The 18,185-nt window shown below is 56.1% G+C and overlaps 1 protein-coding gene across 1 annotated transcript in view; it reads left to right on the forward strand.

The window, feature by feature from the left end:
* The window catches only part of LOC128349558 (short transient receptor potential channel 2-like), a 28,525-nt gene extending 11,033 nt beyond the window's left edge, over nt 1-17,492 (forward strand). The window contains exons 6-15 of the mRNA XM_053306038.1: nt 206-370; nt 1,463-1,637; nt 2,870-3,073; nt 3,693-3,855; nt 4,426-4,518; nt 6,417-6,609; nt 6,907-7,034; nt 9,377-9,446; nt 13,874-14,006; nt 14,945-17,492. Of these exons, the coding sequence (XP_053162013.1) occupies nt 206-370; nt 1,463-1,637; nt 2,870-3,073; nt 3,693-3,855; nt 4,426-4,518; nt 6,417-6,609; nt 6,907-7,034; nt 9,377-9,446; nt 13,874-14,006; nt 14,945-15,318 (1,698 nt within the window). The 3' untranslated portion in view covers nt 15,319-17,492. The remainder of the gene's footprint in view (nt 1-205; nt 371-1,462; nt 1,638-2,869; nt 3,074-3,692; nt 3,856-4,425; nt 4,519-6,416; nt 6,610-6,906; nt 7,035-9,376; nt 9,447-13,873; nt 14,007-14,944) is intronic.
* The last annotated feature ends 693 nt before the right edge of the window (nt 17,493-18,185 follow it).

The following is an 18,185-nucleotide window of genomic DNA, read 5'->3' on the forward strand; positions in this document are numbered from 1 at the left end:
CGCCCTTCTGGGGACGCTGTGGGGTGGATGGAAGCAGCCCTTGGGAGCTCCCTCCTCTGGCCTGCTGCCCGGCGAAGGACCCACAAGGCCTGCCTCTCGCGAAAGGAAGGGGTCCTGGGCCGGCATCTCCCCCCACCCCGCCGCCTGCTTGCCAGTTCTGATGCTGCTGCGGCTGCTGCTCTTCCCACCTGCCCTCCCTGCTCAGTTTGTGGCGCATCCGATCTGCCAGCAAGTCCTGTCCTCCATCTGGTGCGGAAGCCTGCAGAGCTGGCGGGGGAGCAACAACCTCTGGAAGGTCTTCATCTCCTGCTCCATCTTCCTGACCATGCCCGTCCTGTGCCTCGTCTACTGGGTCGCCCCCAGGTCCAAGGTGAGGGGCCGGGGGGGGGGCGCGTGGCTTGCCCTGGGATGGGCAGGGCTCGGCCTCGGCCCGGAGGGAGGAATCCCTGACTCCTGGGGCACAGGGGCGGATCCACAAATCCACTTGCCCGCTTGCCGTGCCCCCAGCCGTCTGGTGAGCAGAAGCAGGGCCCCCAGCACCCCGCAGCTCTTCTCCCCAGAGGTCCCGTCTCCACTGCCCTGTTTAAGAGGGCAAGAAAGAGCCAGCCGCAGAGGGCTCCCCGCTTCCTTCGCCTCCCCCCCCCAGTGCAAAGGACAGAAGATCCGCTGCCCTCTGTGTGCCAGGAAGGATCTGGCGGAAGTGAAGGGGTGGCTGGTGGCCACCGATCCTGGCTGGCTCCTAGTGGGCAGCTACGCCTAACAGTGTGGGGGCGCCTGCTGCCCCCACAGCTTGGGCCCCCCATTCCTGAGAAGCTGCCTTCTCCCCTGGACCGTCTCAGCTCCTTCTCTCCTTCCGTATCTCCACCTGTGCTCCAGGTTTGGCACACACACACACACACACACACACACACACAGAGAACTATTTCCCTTCCTTGGGCTCCGGTCTCCAGCCTCTCCAAGGGCCAGGCAGCAGCCACCACTGGGCCATCCCGCCTGCAAACACCGAGCCTGCTTGCCTGCCTGCTGGTGTGTGAAAGAGGCACCCAGAAAGGTCCTTGGGAGAGTCTCTCCTTTGGGATCTGCGATGGGGAACCGAAGGCTGAGTGAGAGGTCTGAATCCTTCGCAGGGGGAGGCGAGAGTCAGTCCTGAGGGTTTTCTCAGCGGACATGCGCAAGTGGGGCTGATGGGGCGAGTGCTTTGGACCCTGCTCCTGATTCACAATCGATGCCGTTGCCCCAGTTATGATGGAACAGCCACTGCCCTAATGGCACCCGCGGCGTCTGTGTTGGGTCCTCTTCAAATACCGCAGGGCTGGCCAAGTGGGCGGGGGGGGAGGGCTCTCCAGCTGCTGCTGCTGGACTCCAGCTCCCATCACCCCCTGCTGCAGGGGATGACGGGAGCTCTAGCCCAACGGCGGCGGAGGGCCCCCTCTGAAATACCGGTCGGCCCATCCGCCGGCAGGTTGGCAAAATGCTGAAGATTCCGGTGATCAAGTTCCTGCTGCATTCGGCCTCCTACCTCTGGTTCCTCATCTTCCTGCTGGGGGAGTCGCTGGTCATGGAGCATCAGCAGGAGATCTTCAGGGGGCGGAACACCAGTGTGTGGGAGACCTCGCTCCACATGGTCTGGGTGGCAGGTAAGGGGCGTCACTCTCCGGCCTGGCCGTGAGGGGCGAGGCCGGGTGGGCAGGAGACGAGGGGCCTGGCTGCCTTGGGGATTGCCGCCCGTGGAAACAGTCTGCTGACTTCTCCAAGGCATGTAGAGGAAAGAGCCCCTGGTGGCGCAGTCGTAAAACTGCCGCCCTGTAACCAGAAGGTTGCAAGTTCGATCCCGACCAGGGGCTCAAGGTTGACTCAGCCTTCCATCCTTCCGAGGTCGGTAAAATGAGTACCCAGAATGTTGGGGGGCAATATGCTAAATCATTGTAAACCGCTTAGAGAGCCTCGGCTATAGAGCGGTATATAAATGTAAGTGCTATTGCTATTGCTATGTGAAGAGTGCCACTGGTGGAACATTATAGGAAGCTGCCGTCTACTGAGCCAGACCCTTGGTCCGTCTAGCTCAGTGATCTCTGCCCAGACGGGCAGCGGCTTCTCCAGGGCTGCAGCAGGCAGGAGTCTCTCTCCGCCCTGTCTTGGAGATGCTGCCGCCAGGGAGAGGGGAACTTGGAGCCCAGATGCTCTCCCCAGAGGAGTGGCTCCATGATCCCCTCAGGGGAGTATCTCCCAGGGCTCATCACACATCCCATTCACAATATGCACCCAGGGCGGCCCCTGCTCAGTGAAGGGGACCCGTCCTGCTGGCTGCCACCAGACCAGCTCTCCTCTCGGAGGGGAGAGGGCTGCTGCCGGTTCAGTGCCCGCCTGCTGCAGTGCAGAGACCAGCTGCACTCCTCCGCAAGCTCCCTCAGGCAGGCCAGAGAGGTTTGGGAGCCGGGTTGGGGCCGGAGCGGCTGGCGGGTGGGACGGGAGTGTGCAGGCCGTCCCTGGATCATGCCAGGGTGATTCACGAGGCCTTTTTCCGAGGATAGACCTGGTGGGGAGAGGGAGGGAGGGGGAGGCCGTGGCTAGCATGTGTGGGGGGAGGAGGAGGAGGAGGAGACCACCGCCTTCTGCCCAGCCAGACCTTGGCCCATCTAGTCCAGGACTGCCCACACCGACCGGCAGCAGCAGCAGCAGCAGCAGCAGCAGCAGCTCTCCAGGGGCTTTGAGCAGGGTGCCTGACGCAGCCCTACCCGGCCATGCGGCCCCCAAGCTCCAGCCAGCCTGAGGCGGGGAAGAGGCGGCGTGTTGTCCCCTGCCGGGGTGGGGGTGGGGGTGGTGGGCGGTGCCGCGGTGGCTTCCTCTCCTCCCGCCCCGCCTCCTGCAGGCTTCTTCTGGTTCGAGTGCAAGGAGGTCTGGATCGAGGGGCTGCGCAGCTACCTGCTGGACTGGTGGAACTTCCTGGACGTGGTCATCCTCAGCATGTACCTGGCCTCCTTCGTGCTGCGCGTCCTGGTCTTCCTCAAGGGCCAGCTCTACTGCCGGGAGCTCGGCAGCTCTTCTCGGGAGTGCAACTATTTCACCCAAGCGGGTGAGCCGCTCCTCCCCGCGCCCGCGGCTGGGCCTCCTCGGGGGTCGAAGTGGGGCAGAGGCGTCCACAGCCCCGCTCAATATCATGGGGTTTCTGTTTTGCACGTGAGCGCCTTTCTTGCTTTCAAATGTTGCCCTGAATCGAAAACTCCGGCTTCGGTTCTTTTGGATCGGAGAGTTTGTGGGATTCCAGCCTGTCTCTGAACTGGCGTTCTCCCCCCTCCCCTTTTGACAGAGAGAAATCTTGGGCTCCACCGTCCTAGAGGAAGAGCGTAGAGGCTGTTTGCGTGTCCTGCCCAGGTGCACACGCCCAGTTCCCAGTTGTGTGGGAGGAGCAAACCACTAGGGAGGAGGAGGAGGAGGGAGAAGTGATTGGGAGGGGCTGGGGAGGGCAGCTCCACCCTGCTCAGCTCTCATGCCCAGCATCTGACCAAGGCAGGAGGGGAAGTGGCGGCTGCCTCCACCTGGGTGCTTTCCAGACCAACAGCTGCAACAGCAAGCAAAGCCGAGCTTGCCTGGGGGGTGGCCGTCTCCCCACCGCGCCAGTCCCACCCAGCTCTCCTCCCTCCTCCTGGGGGGTGCCAGCCCAGCTCCCTGACCCCTTTCCCGTTGCTGCGCAGAGCGGGAGGAGTGGCGCAGCGAGGACCCCCAGTTCGTGGCCGAGGTGCTCTTTGCGGTCACCAGCATGCTGAGCTTCACCCGCCTGGCCTACATCTTGCCAGCCCACGAGACGCTGGGGACGCTGCAGATCTCCATTGGCAGGATGATTGATGACATGATCCGGTACGGGCACCAGGCCCCGCCCCCTCCCCTTGCTGACGCCGCAGTGCCCTCTGCTCACCCGGAGCGACTCTCCCGTCGCTCCCCGAATCGGAGCCACTGGGCTCTGCCCTCCCTCCGTCCCCCAACCTTGGAACGAAGCGTCTGTAGGATGTAAGGTGTCAGACCAGAAGAAGAGCCCTGCTGCTGGATCAGGCCCAAGGAGGCCCACCGAGCCCAGCCTCCTGTTTCCCACAGTGGCCCACCCGATGCCTCCGAGAAGCCCACAGGCAGGAGATGAAGGCATGCCCTCTCTCCTGCTGCTGCTGCTGCTCCCCTGCAACTGGGGGGTGGCCCTTAGCTTCACCTCCACCCTTCCCTAGTTGGGGCGGGACTGTGGTTAGCCATGCAGCTGTACCTGATGAATGGCCAGCCTGCAGGCCGCACGGCTCTCAGGTGGGGAGGGAGACAGAGGAGCAACTTGAGCCGCCTCCTTTGGCCCCCCCTGCCCGCCTCGTTAGCATCAGCCGCTGCTGGGGAAGGCGCCTCCTCCCCAGCTTCCACGACTCTCTTGCTGCTCTTTCCGCCCTGCAGGTTCATGTTCATCCTGATGATCATTTTGACGGCCTTCCTCTGCGGGATGAATAACATCTATGTCCACTACCAGGACTCAGCCAAGTTGGGAAGGTATCTTGGGGCCTGCCTGCTTGGTGAGGGAAGGGGGGGCGGTTTCAGTCCAGCCCCGCGGATCCTAAGCAGCAACATGCTTGGCTGGCTCAGGAAGGGGCCCAAGCTGGCAGCCGAGGGGTTTGGTCTGGGCCCAAAGGCGGGGAAGGAGCGCAGGCTGGCCCTGCCTGGTGGGGGTTTTATCCCCCAGTTCATTAGCAGAGCACTAATGAAGCTACCCACTCCAGTTGCAGAGGAGGTTTTTTGCAGAGTTTAGTTGTTGCAGCTCTTTAGAGAAGACCCGGGGGAATTCTCGTAGAACTAAACACTAAGTAGATTTATTGGTGAAGTACACTTTGGATAGGAAAGACCTAATCCTAATCTATAGAACGACATAATGAATGGGGAGAGAGAGGGAGAGGGACGTTTCCATCTGCTCTCTAAGAGGAAAGGAAGGGAACCTGACTCTCCACAGGAAATGCCTGGAGAGTCATCGCAGGGGTCATCGTGTAGAGACAGCTAGGGAGACCCTGACTCTCTCCCTCGACCCCCAATGCCCCATGTGGTCATTAGGACAGTTGGTGCAAACGGCCGATGCACTGGAACTCCAACACTGCCACGTGGCCCACTCTGGTCTCTGGGGAAGAAGAGGAGCTCCTCTGCCGGGCGGACAGGCCCCACCCTCGGCACTGGCCCCCCCATGATCGGGCATCAGCCACAGGAGAGGGGGCAGAGCGTGCGTGATTGCAACGCCCAGCGGGTGAGAAGCCACCTGAGGACTTTGTCCTCCGCCTGGGGCCAAGCTCCCTTGCGTCCCTGAGCTGCCCCATGACAAATTGTTTTCTGGGCGGCTCACCAGACAACATTAAAAAGGTCCCGTAAACACACATAGATTACAACAAACAAATCACAACACAAAACAAGATGATGTGGCAAATACAATATAAAACATTTTAATTTTTTTTTTAAATCAGTTTTAAAAATCAATTATTGAAAAGCCTGAGTGAACAGAAAGGTCTTCACCGGGTGTCTAAAAAAATGATAAAAGCATAAAAATATAAAATTCACGACCAAGGTGTAAAAGAGTACAATAAAATGAATCACCCTAAAAAAACAACAAAAGAGCAAACAGATAATATAGAACGTACCAAGTAGAACAGCAGCCGAGTTTAAAATTAAATGGCAGTTACAGACAGTCTTTAAACGCTTATTTAAAAGGGAAGGTTTTTACAGTTCTTTTTGTTGTATCCGGAAAGGGATTTCAGTGATCCCAATTGTAACCGAGCAAGTGTGTGTGAGAAGAACCAAGCCCATTAAGGGCATCTCAAGGAGAGACGGGCCTTTCAGGTCCAAATGCTTGTCATGGTCTATTTAGGAGGTTACATACTCGGATAGAAAGCCTGCGTCCCTGAGCTTTCTGTGTCTTCCGAGTGCGAGAGCAGGGCAAAGAAGGGAGGAAGAGAGTCGAAAGCAGCAAGCAGGTACAAAGAGGAGGGGGAGACCGGGAGAGAGTCTCTGTCAGCCAGTCAGGGGAATCCAGAGCAGAGAGAGGAACAAGAAGAGTGGCGGTGGGGAGGGGAAGACCCTTGCTGATGGTCTCGATTCCCAGTGCCCCAGTGATCCATAGGATAGAAGGCGGAAAGAGTCAATGCTTCTGGAGCTGTATCTCCAGCACTTGTAAAACTAAGCCAAGAGGGAGACTGATGAAGCCCTTCTGGGTGGGCCCTCCCAAGACAGGGGCCACTACTGAGAAAGCCCTGGCCCTGGTCCCCGCCAACCAAATGGACAGGCCGAGAGAAGGCCTTGACTGGACAATCTGAGGGCCCTGGCAGGTTCATGGGGCAAATGCGGCCCACAAGACACCCCGGCTCCAAGCCTGTCCCCTCCCACCCCCACCCCCTCTCCCTTTCCTCCTGCAGCTTCAACGAAACCTTCCAGTTCCTCTTCTGGACCATGCTTGGGATGGAGCAGCACGACGTGGTGGACATGCCTGAGTTCTTTGTGTCTGAGCTGGTGGGGAGGGTGCTCTATGGGGTCTTCACCATTGTCATGGTGGTCGTCCTTCTCAACATGCTGATTGCCATGATCACCAACTCCTTCCAGAAGATTGAGGTGATGGGCTGGGCCCAGGGGCACCTGCAGGACTTTTTCTAGGGCCGGGGGCAAAGTCAGCAACCCAGTGCCCCGTCTCGGGGAGCATGTCCCATTGAAGTCAGTGAGAACTGGATCAATGGGGGGGGGAGGGGGCAACGATCCCCTCCTGCCCCCCACCTCCGGACGCCCATGGCTGGGTCTTTGCTGCCTGTCTGTCGGGGCGGGGTGTGAAACGGCCTGTTGCTGATCAGTCTGTGCAATGCGTTTGGTTCCCCAAGACTAACCGCACTTTCTTCTCCCTGGTCCGCTCTGCAGAACGATGCCGATGTGGAGTGGAAATTTGCACGCTCAAAGCTCTACCTGTCTTACTTCAGGGAAGGCTTGACGCTGCCGGTGCCCTTCAACATCATCCCGACGCCAAAATCCATCTTCTACTTCATCAGGTAATTTATCCCGGGGCGGGGCAGTACCCGAGAGGAGGTTCCCCCTCCCACCGCCGGCCTCCCTTTTGGCCGCCACCAGCTCTTCGGCCAGCTCTTCGGCCCCTCCGGCACAGTGGCCAATTTGGAGGCCTCCACACCTCTGCGCTTGTCCTCTGCGTGACCCAGGCCATGCAGAGGTCAATTACGCAGGCGCAGCGGCCTCCAAAATGGCCACTGCACCAGAGGGGGGAGGCCTGAACGGTTTGAAGAGCCGGCCGAATGGCTGGTGGTGGCATAAAGGGAGGTGGGGGGGAGGGGGAACCTCCACGGACCCCCCCCCCATCCTGCCGCCTCCAACAACTCCCCCAAAGGAGGTAAGTTTAAAAAAAAAATTCTGTGAATCCCCCCAAACAATCAGTGGGTTTTCAGTCTGGGGTCAGACCAAATGGGATGGTTTGGTTCGACCCCGAATGGTCGAACCGAACAGATTCGACATCGAACACGTTTGACGTCGAACCTGTATCCACACCCCTAGCAAGCACAGCCAAGATGCCTCTGCAGGCTGCTTGTTTGGGGGCTGACATTGGGTGGGTGTAGCTGGTGCCTTCAAGTCTGGCTTGCTTGCCTCCCAGAAGCCTTGGATGCTAGAGTGGATGGATCTTTTGCCTGATCAAGCAGAGATTTTCTGACCCATGGGCAAAAGGGGCACCTCCTGGAACGCCTCCTCTTCCCAGCCAAGCTGAGCTCTCCACCCAGGAAGGGCTGCTGGAGCAACAGGGGCCTTGGACAGCTCCACCTGCTTGGAGGCAGCGAGTGCCAAGCAGGTTCTTGGGAGCTGGATAGTGCTGCTGCAGCAGCAGCAGCAGCAGGGGGTTGCTCCAGTGCCTTCCCGGTGCCCCATACAGGCTGCTCGTTCTCAGGGAAAACTCTCTGTTTCTCTCTCTCTGTTTCCCTGCAGAGGGAAATGGCTCCCCCTTCCCTAGGGAAGGTTCTGCGTCTTAAAGGGGCCTCCTTGGATTTGTTTGGCGCTGGCTCAGGTGATGGCTCAGGCAACCTGAACTGGGGGGGGGAGGGTCCTAGGTGCATGGGGGTCATATGGGGCCTGGGGCCTGTTTTATTCGCATCACGTCTCATCCTTTATTGTTGGGGTGTCCTAGATCTGGGGTCATGGACAAAAGTAAGAAAGATATGGCCCTACCTTTGCTTGTCAGGGAGATTCCCATCGTGACACCTCATTCGTGCTCATGGTTGCCCGCAATAACAACAACCACGCAGGTTAGACCTGCTCCCCAAGCCTGTTTTGACCTTCAGTGATAAAGGAGATGTCTTCGTTACCCTCAGTTCAAAGCAGGGCAATACTCTTACGAGGACCAGCCACAAAGTCCCAAAGCATTGAACAGCAAGCTTTTGAGTCCTACAGAACTCTTAATCAAGCCAGATGATAAGTTAAAGGACAGGGGCTGGTGCGGGGGAGGCAGGGAGAAGGGTGCGCATTAAAGGTGCTCCTGCAGTCTGTAGAATCTCAACGTGGAGTTTAGTGGTTTGATGTAAATGGACCATCCGCTGAAAAAATGTGAGACAGTTTCAATACACACAAAGTGATGCTTTGATAAAGGAAGCAAAACCAACAAAAAACAGCTGCTGCCTCGTATTTTGGAAATAGGCTATCTGGAGTTTTAAAAGATTATTATCCTCTCTCTCTCTCTCTCTCTCTCTCTCTCTCTCTCTCTCTCTCTCTCTCTGTCTCTCTCTTTCTCTCGCCACCTTCGGACATCACACCAAACCTCAGACAACCATGACAGAAGTCTGAGCATTTGGGAACTCTGTACCATGGTGTACCATGTTTTTGTACACTGCCCAGAGTCTTTGGAGTGGGCGGTATATCAAGTGTTTCAAATAAATAAACCAACCAACCAACCAACCAACCAACCAACCAACCAACATCTTGGTTCTGTCCAAAAAGCGACATGAGGTTTCAGATTGCAAACCTGGATTGTCACCCTCGGTTGCTCTTTGGTTTTGCAGGGGATAACTCTGGTTAGAAAGTGGTATCGTAGCTTCCGAAGGCTGCCACTGTTTCTAACCAGAGTGGAGGGTGGCAGCTTCTCCTTCTCTCTGTCTCTGGCTGGCTGCCGCAACTGTCCATCAGACGAAGGAAGCCCGCACAGCCAGTCCCTCACCCCTAGCCTCCAGATCGGATTGCCTGGGAGCACGACACGGGGGGGGGGGCATGGGGGCAAACCGCGGGCCCATTTCCCGTTATGTCCGAAGGCGGCCATCCTCACCCTCGCTCCTCAGAGAGCACTTCCGTCTCATTCCAGGCCTCCCTGCTGACTCCCCTTTTCTCCTTCCGCATCCTGCAGGGGCATCTTCCGTTTCCTGTGCTGTTACAAGCCCAAGCGGCAGCAGAACTATCCGCCACTTCCTACCATTGTAAGTTTCCCCCTCGTGGCTGATCAGGCCTGTGTCGTTGGCATTTAACAACCTGGCTGCACTGCACGGACTCTGTCCTTGTTAAGGGCTGGGAGAAGGATGCTTACGAAAATAGGAACATTCAGTCTCCTAGAAGCCCGGCAGAGGAGAGGAAGAGCCCATCTGCTTCCCCTTCCGTGCTACTCGGGGTGGGAGTGCGGTTGGCTCCTTCTGCTACTACCTGCCTGCTTCTGCTGCCTCTGGGTAACATCTGTGGGGAGTGTGTGCAGGACTGGGGCCAGGGGAGGGTGGCTCAGCAGCTCCTGGGGTCCCATCTGCCCAGCTCTGGGCCTTTATAGGAACGCTGCTCAGGGGCGGAGCCACCATTGGGCCAATGGGTTCAAAGAACCCGGGCTGTACCCAATCAGGGGCCGCGGCTTGTGGCCCCGACATGCCCCCCGCGTCTGATGTCAGCTTGACGTTGGCCGCGTGGCCCCTTCGGGAGCTAAACTAAGGCTGGCGCTGCGTTTGACCCTACCAGGGAAGAGCTGCTCCTGGCTGCGCTGCGAACGGAGCGCCAGCCTAAGTAGCTCCTGAAGGGGCCGCGCGGCGCCTTAAACTCCAACTCCCGAACGGAGCCTCAAGGCCACGCCCCCGCGTCTGATGTCAGATGTGGGGGCGGGGCCAGCGAGGCTGCCGCCACACAGAGGCCGCCGGCGGTCAGGCTCCACCAGTGACGCTACCTGTGTCAGAGGGCCCACCACCGGCAGGGTCGCCCCCTTGGGGGATCACAAGGGCGAGGGCCGGGCTGTTTGGCCCAGGAGCCCTCGTGGTGTGTGAAGGTGGGTGGCTATTTTAATTTGGCTTCTGTTTGAAATCCTGGGTGAGTTGAGTTTTAATGTGTCTGGGTGTGTCTGGAGATGGGGAGACAGGGGGTGTATCCACTGAGTGTGGGGCAGCTATTCCAGTGGTGGTGGGGAATAGAAGAAGTAACATTGACAGGTCAGCAGGCTGTTGTAGAGGAAGGGAAACCAGAAACTTAATTGCTCTTTCCCCTTCTGGCTGTCCTGCCAGCTCTTTGACGTTGGGAAGCAATGCCAACCACCCACGGAGCATCATCTTGCTCCTTTGTAATGCCAGGCCGGTCCAGAATAAACCTGAAATCATCCATGATCTGATTCTGGATGAAGGGGCCGATCTGGCATGTATTACAGAGACTTGGTTGGGGGAGGCTGGTGGCCCAGTCTGGTCCCAGCTTCTCCCTCCGGGGTACTCTTGAGGAGCGGGTGAGGGACCGTGGGTGGGGAGGTGGAGTGGCTGTGGTCTATAAGAACAATATCCCCCTTGCCAGGATCCCCATCGAAGTGTCTGACCATATTGAATGTGTGTACCTAGCTTTGGGGATCAGGGATAGACTGGGACTCCTGTTGGTGTAACGATTGCCCTGCTGCCCGACAGAGTCCCTCACTGAGCTGACAGACTTGGTCTCAGGCTTGACGTTGGAGTCTCCCAGGCTTGTGGTGCTGGGGGACTTCAGTGTCCACTTTGGGACCAATTTGTCCGGGTCGACTCAGGAGTTCATAGCGGCCATGACAACTATGGGCCTATCCCAAGTGGTCTTGGGACCGACACATATTGCTGGTCACATGCTTGATCTGGTCTTTCACTCTGATCAGGGTGGTGTTCCATGGGTGGGGACTCCTGTGATTTCCCCATTGTCATGGACGGACCACCATCTGGTTAAGGTTGGACTCACAACCACGTCCCACCTCTGCACGTCCCACCTCTGCAGGACCATTAGGATGGTCCGCCCTAGAAGGTTATTGGATCCAATAGGATTCTGAGAAGCCTTGTGGGGATTTAGTGTTGGCTCTGATGATGATCCTCTTGACACTCTGGTGGTGGAGAATTGGCATAAGCAACTCACCAGGGCAGTGAACACGATCGCTTGTTGTAACCATCCTCTCCGACCCACTTCAAAACTGGCCCCTGGGTAAACGGAAGAACTATGGGGGCTGAAGCGGCAAGGCAGACGACAAGAGCGCAAATGGAGATAGACTGGACTCAAATCTGACAGATTACTACATAGAGCACATTCGAAGAACTATGCTCAGGCAACACATGCGGCAAAGAAGCGATTCTTTTTCTCCCGTATCACATCTGCAAGTTCATGTCTGGCGCACTTGTTCAGGGTTATGAAGGGGCTAATGCGCGCCCCTTCCCTCTTGCATCAATACTTGGAACCAACAATTACTCGCTGTGACATTTTTAATGAGTTTTTTGTGGACAAAATCTCTCGTATTTGGGCCGTCTTTGATTCAAACTCCACAATTGTTACAGAGTCAGATGCCGAGGTGTCCAGCAGCTCCTCTTATGTGATGACTCTGGATCAATTTCAGTTTGTGACTCCTGAGGATGTGAACCCGACATCCTCAGATGTGCCCAACATGGCTTATACTATCTGGCAGGGAGGCTGTTGTAGAGGGCCTGGTAGAGATCTTCAATGCTTCTCTGAGGGAGGGCAGGATGCCGCCCTGTCTGAAGGAGGCCATCATTAGACCGCTTCCGAAGAAGCCTGCCTTGGATCCCTCAGAGTTAAGCAATTGCAGGCCTGTCTCCAACCTCCCATGGCTGGGCAAGGTGATTGAGAAGGTGGTGGCCTCCCAGCTCCAGGTGGTCTTGGAAGAGACTGATCATCTAGATCCATTTCAGACTGCTTTCAGGTGGGCTATGGGGTGGAGACTGCCTTGGGCAGCCTGGTGGATGATCTCCAATTGGGAATTGACAGAGGAAGCATGACTCTGTTGGTTCTTTTGGATGTCTCGGAAACCTTCGATACTATTGACCACATTATCCTTCTGGAACCTCTAAGGGGATTGTGGGTGGGAGGAGGCAGATTCCAGATGGTGTCTCTTGAAGACTGTTGTTCTTCCATATCTGAACTTTGCTGTAGTGATTTTAATTGTTAATTGATTTTAATTGTTTTTATGTTGATGCAAACCACCTTGAGCCATTCTTGGAAGGGTGGTATATAAATCAAAATAAACATAGGGAGCTGCCACCTGAGTCTGTGACAAAGGCAGACCTCCATCATCTTGGATCAAGAGCTTCACTCCACAATGTCTAACAGACCCTCCCTTCACCAGTTCCCTAGATAGGGGGGCCACTTTGCATCTCACCACCCAGAGGGGAGGAAATTAACATCCTCTTTGAACCACTGACAGGTGTGAGACCCACTGTCGCCTGAGCCCAGCTCACCCCCTCCCTCGTGGCTTTAAAGCTAGAGGACAAAGGCCTGGCCAGTGTTCACCCCTTTTCATCTGCAAATGGGTGTTCCATGGGAGAAGCTGCAGAGATTAACACTCTCTCAACCCAGGGCCTGCCTACTGATAGAGGAAGGTGAAACTCAGTGCTAGTCAGTTAGTAAATGCTTTTTGTATTGTCTTTTGAATTCCAGTATTGTCTACCCAGACTGGCAGCGGCTTCTCCAAGGTTGCAGGCAGGAATCTCTCTCAGCCCTTTCTTGGAGATGCTGTTGGGAGATGCCAATGCTTCGTGTACTGCTGCGAGGGAACATGCCCTGTACACTCTCTTTGCTGCTGGGAGCAATGTGTGGCAAGCAGCTGCACAAGTGTCCGAAGCAGCTATTGGACAGTGCCCGAGTTGTCTCTTTCTTGCCCCACCTTAAAAAGCAGCACCACCAGCACCTACAGCAATGCCCCACCATTTTTACAAACCTCTTGCTCCTACTCATTAGAAAAGCCCCTGTGTCCGGCAGTACTAAGCGCCCAGACTTGCTCTGAGCCGAGGTTTGCCAGCACTTAGCCCCAGCCTCTGCCTGCAGTGTTGGGGCTCTGACACACCACCTCCCAGCAGGCCTGGGGCCCCATTGCTGGAAATTCTCTGTGGTGAGAGAATCCCTTTCTCATTATAGCAGAGTGCACAGAGGCACAACACAACGGAATTTAGTTAGGCATGCGTGTATGTGGAGAGTAAAGGAACTTGGAGCCAATTCATAGTTTCAAATCAATATATATGGTATTTATTAGAGAACTCCATTCTAGACAGGAAAGTGAGGAGTTAGGATCTCTAATCTAGCTAGCTAGCTGGATGCAGATGGATTCTGCATCTTCTCTGCACACATGGGGCAGGGAGAGGAGCTTGCCATGTTGCAAGGTAGAAGGGCAGGTAGGGAAGAGAGAGAGGAAGGAAGTTAATCCCTGAGATTAGCAATCTGCATATCCAAAGGGATAGTGTCAGAGCAGTAGAGAAGGGATGACCAATGTCTTGACCCTCTAGCCCTCTGACTCACTAGTTTGTCCTCCACTGTCTGAGACAAGAGACAGCGCAAAGTCCTTTAACTTCCAACACCCGTCACCACCCCTCTCTCATTTGTGAGCTGGGCCCTGCGGCCAGGCACCTGACTTGCTGCTCTTCTGCCCTCCCAGTCGAATCCCTCCGTGGAGGACGGCGGGCTGCATGAGGAAAGCCGCGTCTCCTACCGGCACCAGGTGCTGAAGGCTTTAGTGCAGCGGTACATCGACACGGCCAGGCGGGAGTTCGAGGAGAGCAGGAGGAAAGGTGAGCCACGCCTGGGCTGGGAGCGGGACCCTGCTGAGATCCTGCTGGGGGACTTGGGAACTGGTGGCTGGCTCTCATTCCCAGCCAGGGCTGCCCCCTCGCAGACAAAGACACATCAGTAAGACCTTCTTCAGAACTGCAGTGTTGTGGAGTAAATCCTCCTCATAGGGGACCGCAGGAGAAGACCTGCGTTCAATGGGCTGTTTGCACCTTCACTTCCTCGTGGTCGGATCTATTTTGGGTCTTGCCCGCAAATTTGCCTTGCATGATGTATCTCTATTACCCTGTTTAGATGACGACGACTCTGTTTTCCACGTAGTTCCTATTGACATCTCTTTTGCTTTCCTTCTGTTACGCTCTTGGATCTGTCAGGCTGCTTTTTGAATCCCCCCTAGATCTCCTTCTGGAGCCCGTGCTGGGGACTCCTTCCCTCCCTCCTCCCCGGTTGGTCTTCTCCTGGCTCCCGGCTGGTCCAGGCAGGCCCTGGGACGTGACTCCTCTGCCTGCCTTTGGGTGGCAGGAGGGGGCAGCAGCTCCCGGGACGGAATCCCGCTTCAGGGGGAAACATCCCCTGCTGCCCTTAGAAAGTGAGCCTGGCTGGGACAAAGGTTCTTGTCATCCAGCCTTCTGTCCGGCCATACTGGCTTCCTAGCTGCCGGGGTGTGTGTGTGTGGGGGGGTTTTTTTTCATGGGGGAGCCCCCTGCCCCCCCGGTCCATTCTGTACAGCCCCCCCCCAGTGAGGACTAGGCCTCTGTCCAGAAGGGCACGTGGACCCTCCCCGGACGGACTGCGCAGTCTGAGATGGACACCGTCTAGGCCGGCGGAGGCTGTGAGGGTGGGGCAGGCCGCGAGCCCAGAGGAGGTGGGGGTCCTGCGTGGGTCCCCCAGCAGCGGCAGGGGGCTGGGCCTGAGCCCCTGGGCTTGTCTTTGCCCACAGACCTGGGGAACCGCCTGACCGAGCTGAACAAGTCGGTGCTGCGCCTCCACTCCGAGATGAAGCACCTTCGCCACACCGTGGCCGCCAATGGGGCGGCAGCCAACCCCCTGGACGGGGCCAGCGTGCTGCGCAAGTACATCATGAAGGTGCGCAACAGCTTCCAGAGCTACGACCACGACTCGGGCAGCTCCGGCCAGGGGTCCCCCGTGGAGGCCGTGGTGCACCAGGATGGCCTCACCCCTGAGGGAGACGGGCCGCCGGTCCTGCAGGGGTGCCCCGGAGGCAAGCTGGAGGCGGCGGAGGAGGAGAAGCCGGCCTGTGCTGAGGAAGAGCAGCCTGCGGAAGGGGAGCCTGCGGAAGAGCCGGAGACATGATTTGCTGCCCTCAGAAGGGGAGCGAGACGACCTGTGCTCAGCTGTAGAGTCCAGGGTGGCCATTGCCTTAGGGGCGTAGGCCCAAGCCCCTCTAGTCGTCCTTGTCCCTGTATTTCCGAGGCAGGCTCCTCAAGGGTGGGGGAGGAGGCACACTGCAAGCCCCCTTTGCGGGGAGAGTCCTCAAGCTTCCGACCGACACTTCGCTGGGCCGGATGGGGAGGAAGCCGAACTCTCCGCTAGGGAGGCGGCAGCAGTGGCGGCCAAGTGTTCCTTGATGAGGCCCAGACGCTTAGCCCGCTTCGTGTGAACTGCAGCTTCTCAGGCCTCTGAGCCACTGGGGGGCTTGTTCTGTTCTCACGGGGGGAGGGGCACGGATGGGGCGTCGCTTCATGAGCCGCTTTGCAGAGGCTTCAAGGGACCTGGGCGGCAGCTCATCACCCCCCCCCCCACATCTGGGCCTTCAGTGTTCCCTCTAAATTTTTCCATTTGTGTGCGGAAGGAGTTTTGCTCTGGGCGGCAGTAATATCAAGGCCGTGTGTGCCCACCATGTGCATTCAGTGTGGGGCCTTCCTGATCCAGCCTGAGCGGGAGCCAAAATTAGCTGAGCAGACATTAAAAAAACTTGAGTGTGTGCGCATGTGCACTTAGAGGGAACACTGCCTGCCTTCCCCAATTCCACCCCACCACTCAAAAAGTGAGTAAGAGGGCTCCCTCCTTCTCCCATATGTGCCTGTTTGGTCATTGAGCTCTTCAGGGCCTCTCCTCCCCAGAAGTGGGTGGCTGCCTTCTGCAATGGGTGATGTTCCCAAAGAGACATCAAGGGGAGTCCCGGGTAGAGAGCACCACCAACTTCCCCTCCCCTGCCCCCTGGCCAATGCAAACTTTGCTCTATGGCAGGCCTGCTCAACTTAGGCCCCCCAGGTGTTTTTGGACTACAACTCCCACAATCCCCAGCCATAGTGGCCAATAGCCAGGGATTATGGGAGTTGTAGGCCAACATCTACAGGAGGGCCGAAGTTGAGCAGCCCTGCTCTATGGGAATGGACATCTATTTCTCCATGTCAGCTTCATCAGGAGATGGCATAACTTCTCTAAATGCCTGCCTGGTGGTGGTAATGGGCTGGATAAGGGATAACAAACTGAGACTGAATCCAGATAAGACAGAGGTGCTCATTGTAGGGAGCCATAATGTAGGATTCCTGGCCACCGCCTCCACCTGAGATATCAGATAAAGAGCTGGGTCCAGAAGTACTCCCAAACTGCAAACCTGTTCCTTCTACCCACCTAGAACCATAGCAAGCTGATAAAAAGCAGTGCACTCTATGTGGGGCTGCCTTTGTACGTAATCCGGAAACTGCAATTGGTGCAGAATGCTGCCGCCAGGTTGGTCTCAGGGTTGTCCCGAAGAAAGCATATCACTCCTGTTTTGAAAGAACTACGCTGGCTGCCAACAGGTTTCCGGGCAAAATACAATGTGCTGGTTATTACCTCAAAAGCCCTTAACAGCTCAGGCCCAAGGTATTTAAGAGAACGCCTTCTTTGTTATGAACCCTGCCGCCTAGTAAGATCATCAGGGGAGGTTCATCTGGGGGTGCTACCCAGTGGCATGGAGAAGCTGCCGCCAGCCGCGGTTCAGCTCACCGGCAACGGCCCCCTAGCCACACCCCCTGCATCTGACGTCTGGAGCCCGGGTTCTTTAAAAACCCACCCATCCACCCAATGGTGGCTTTGCCCCTGGTGCCACTGGCTTCTCTAGTGGCGACTCAATGGCAAGGGCCTTCTCGGTTGTTGCCCCCGGGCTGTGGAATGCACTCCCCGCTGAGATTAAAGCTGCTCGCTTTTAGGAAGCAACTGAAGACACATCTCTTCAGCCAAGCTTTTTAGTTGATGTTTTAATTAATGTTTCAGTTGAATTTCATTGATTGTTTTAGCTTTAAATTTTATATATGGTTTAAATATGTGATTGGGGGCGGGGTTTCTTTTGTAATTGTGAGCCGCCTAGAGACTTCAGTAGTGGGCGGTATATAAATTTGTTAAACAACAAATAAATGGGACTTTTGTGCTCAGATTCTGTAATTTTGTGCACATTCACTTTGTTGTATAATTGAATAATGTTCAAGAAAATGTAAATGCACTAGAATGTTAACATTAAATAAACTTAATATTTTCAATGATAGCATGCATTGTTGTGATTGAAGATCTTAAAAGAATATATTTATGCTGGTCTGAGACCATAATAAAGATTGATTGATAAAATAATATATTTAAAATAATGGGTGCCCATAGAAGTCACAGGTATTTATCTGTGCCATGTTTTGCTGCTACCAAAGTGGTGAAGACCCCTGCCACTTCTCTCCGTGTAGGGTGGGGAAAAGCTGGCTCTGACTTCAGGCTGATCGCATAGGAACATAGCAAGCTGCAACCTTTGGTCCATCTAGCTCAGTATTGTCTACCCAGACTGGCAGCGGCTTCTCCAAGGTTGCAGGAAGGAATCTCTCTCAGCCCTATCTTGGAGATGCCACCAGGGAGGGAACATGGAACCTTCTGCATACAAGCAGGCAGGTGGTCTTTCATCCCAGAGAGGCCCCATCCCCTAAGGGGAATCTCTTACAGTGCTCACACTTCTAGTCTCCCTTTCATATGCAACCCAGGTGGACCCTGCTTAGCAAAGGGGAAAAGTCATGCTTGTTACCACAAGACCACGAGCTATCCTGGAGATCCTTCCCAGCCCACTGAAATCTGATCTCCACTTTGGATCTGGTCAGTTTCATTTCCTAAAGAGTCAAAGTGTGAAAAACTGCCCTGCTCAGAGAGTAAAACTCCCCCTAATAAAGATGGGCCTCACTGAGGTGGCTATTCCATAAATG

The sequence above is a fragment of the Hemicordylus capensis genome, chromosome 3 (assembly GCF_027244095.1).
Source record: "Hemicordylus capensis ecotype Gifberg chromosome 3, rHemCap1.1.pri, whole genome shotgun sequence".
Classification (NCBI taxonomy): Eukaryota; Metazoa; Chordata; class Lepidosauria; order Squamata; family Cordylidae; genus Hemicordylus; species Hemicordylus capensis.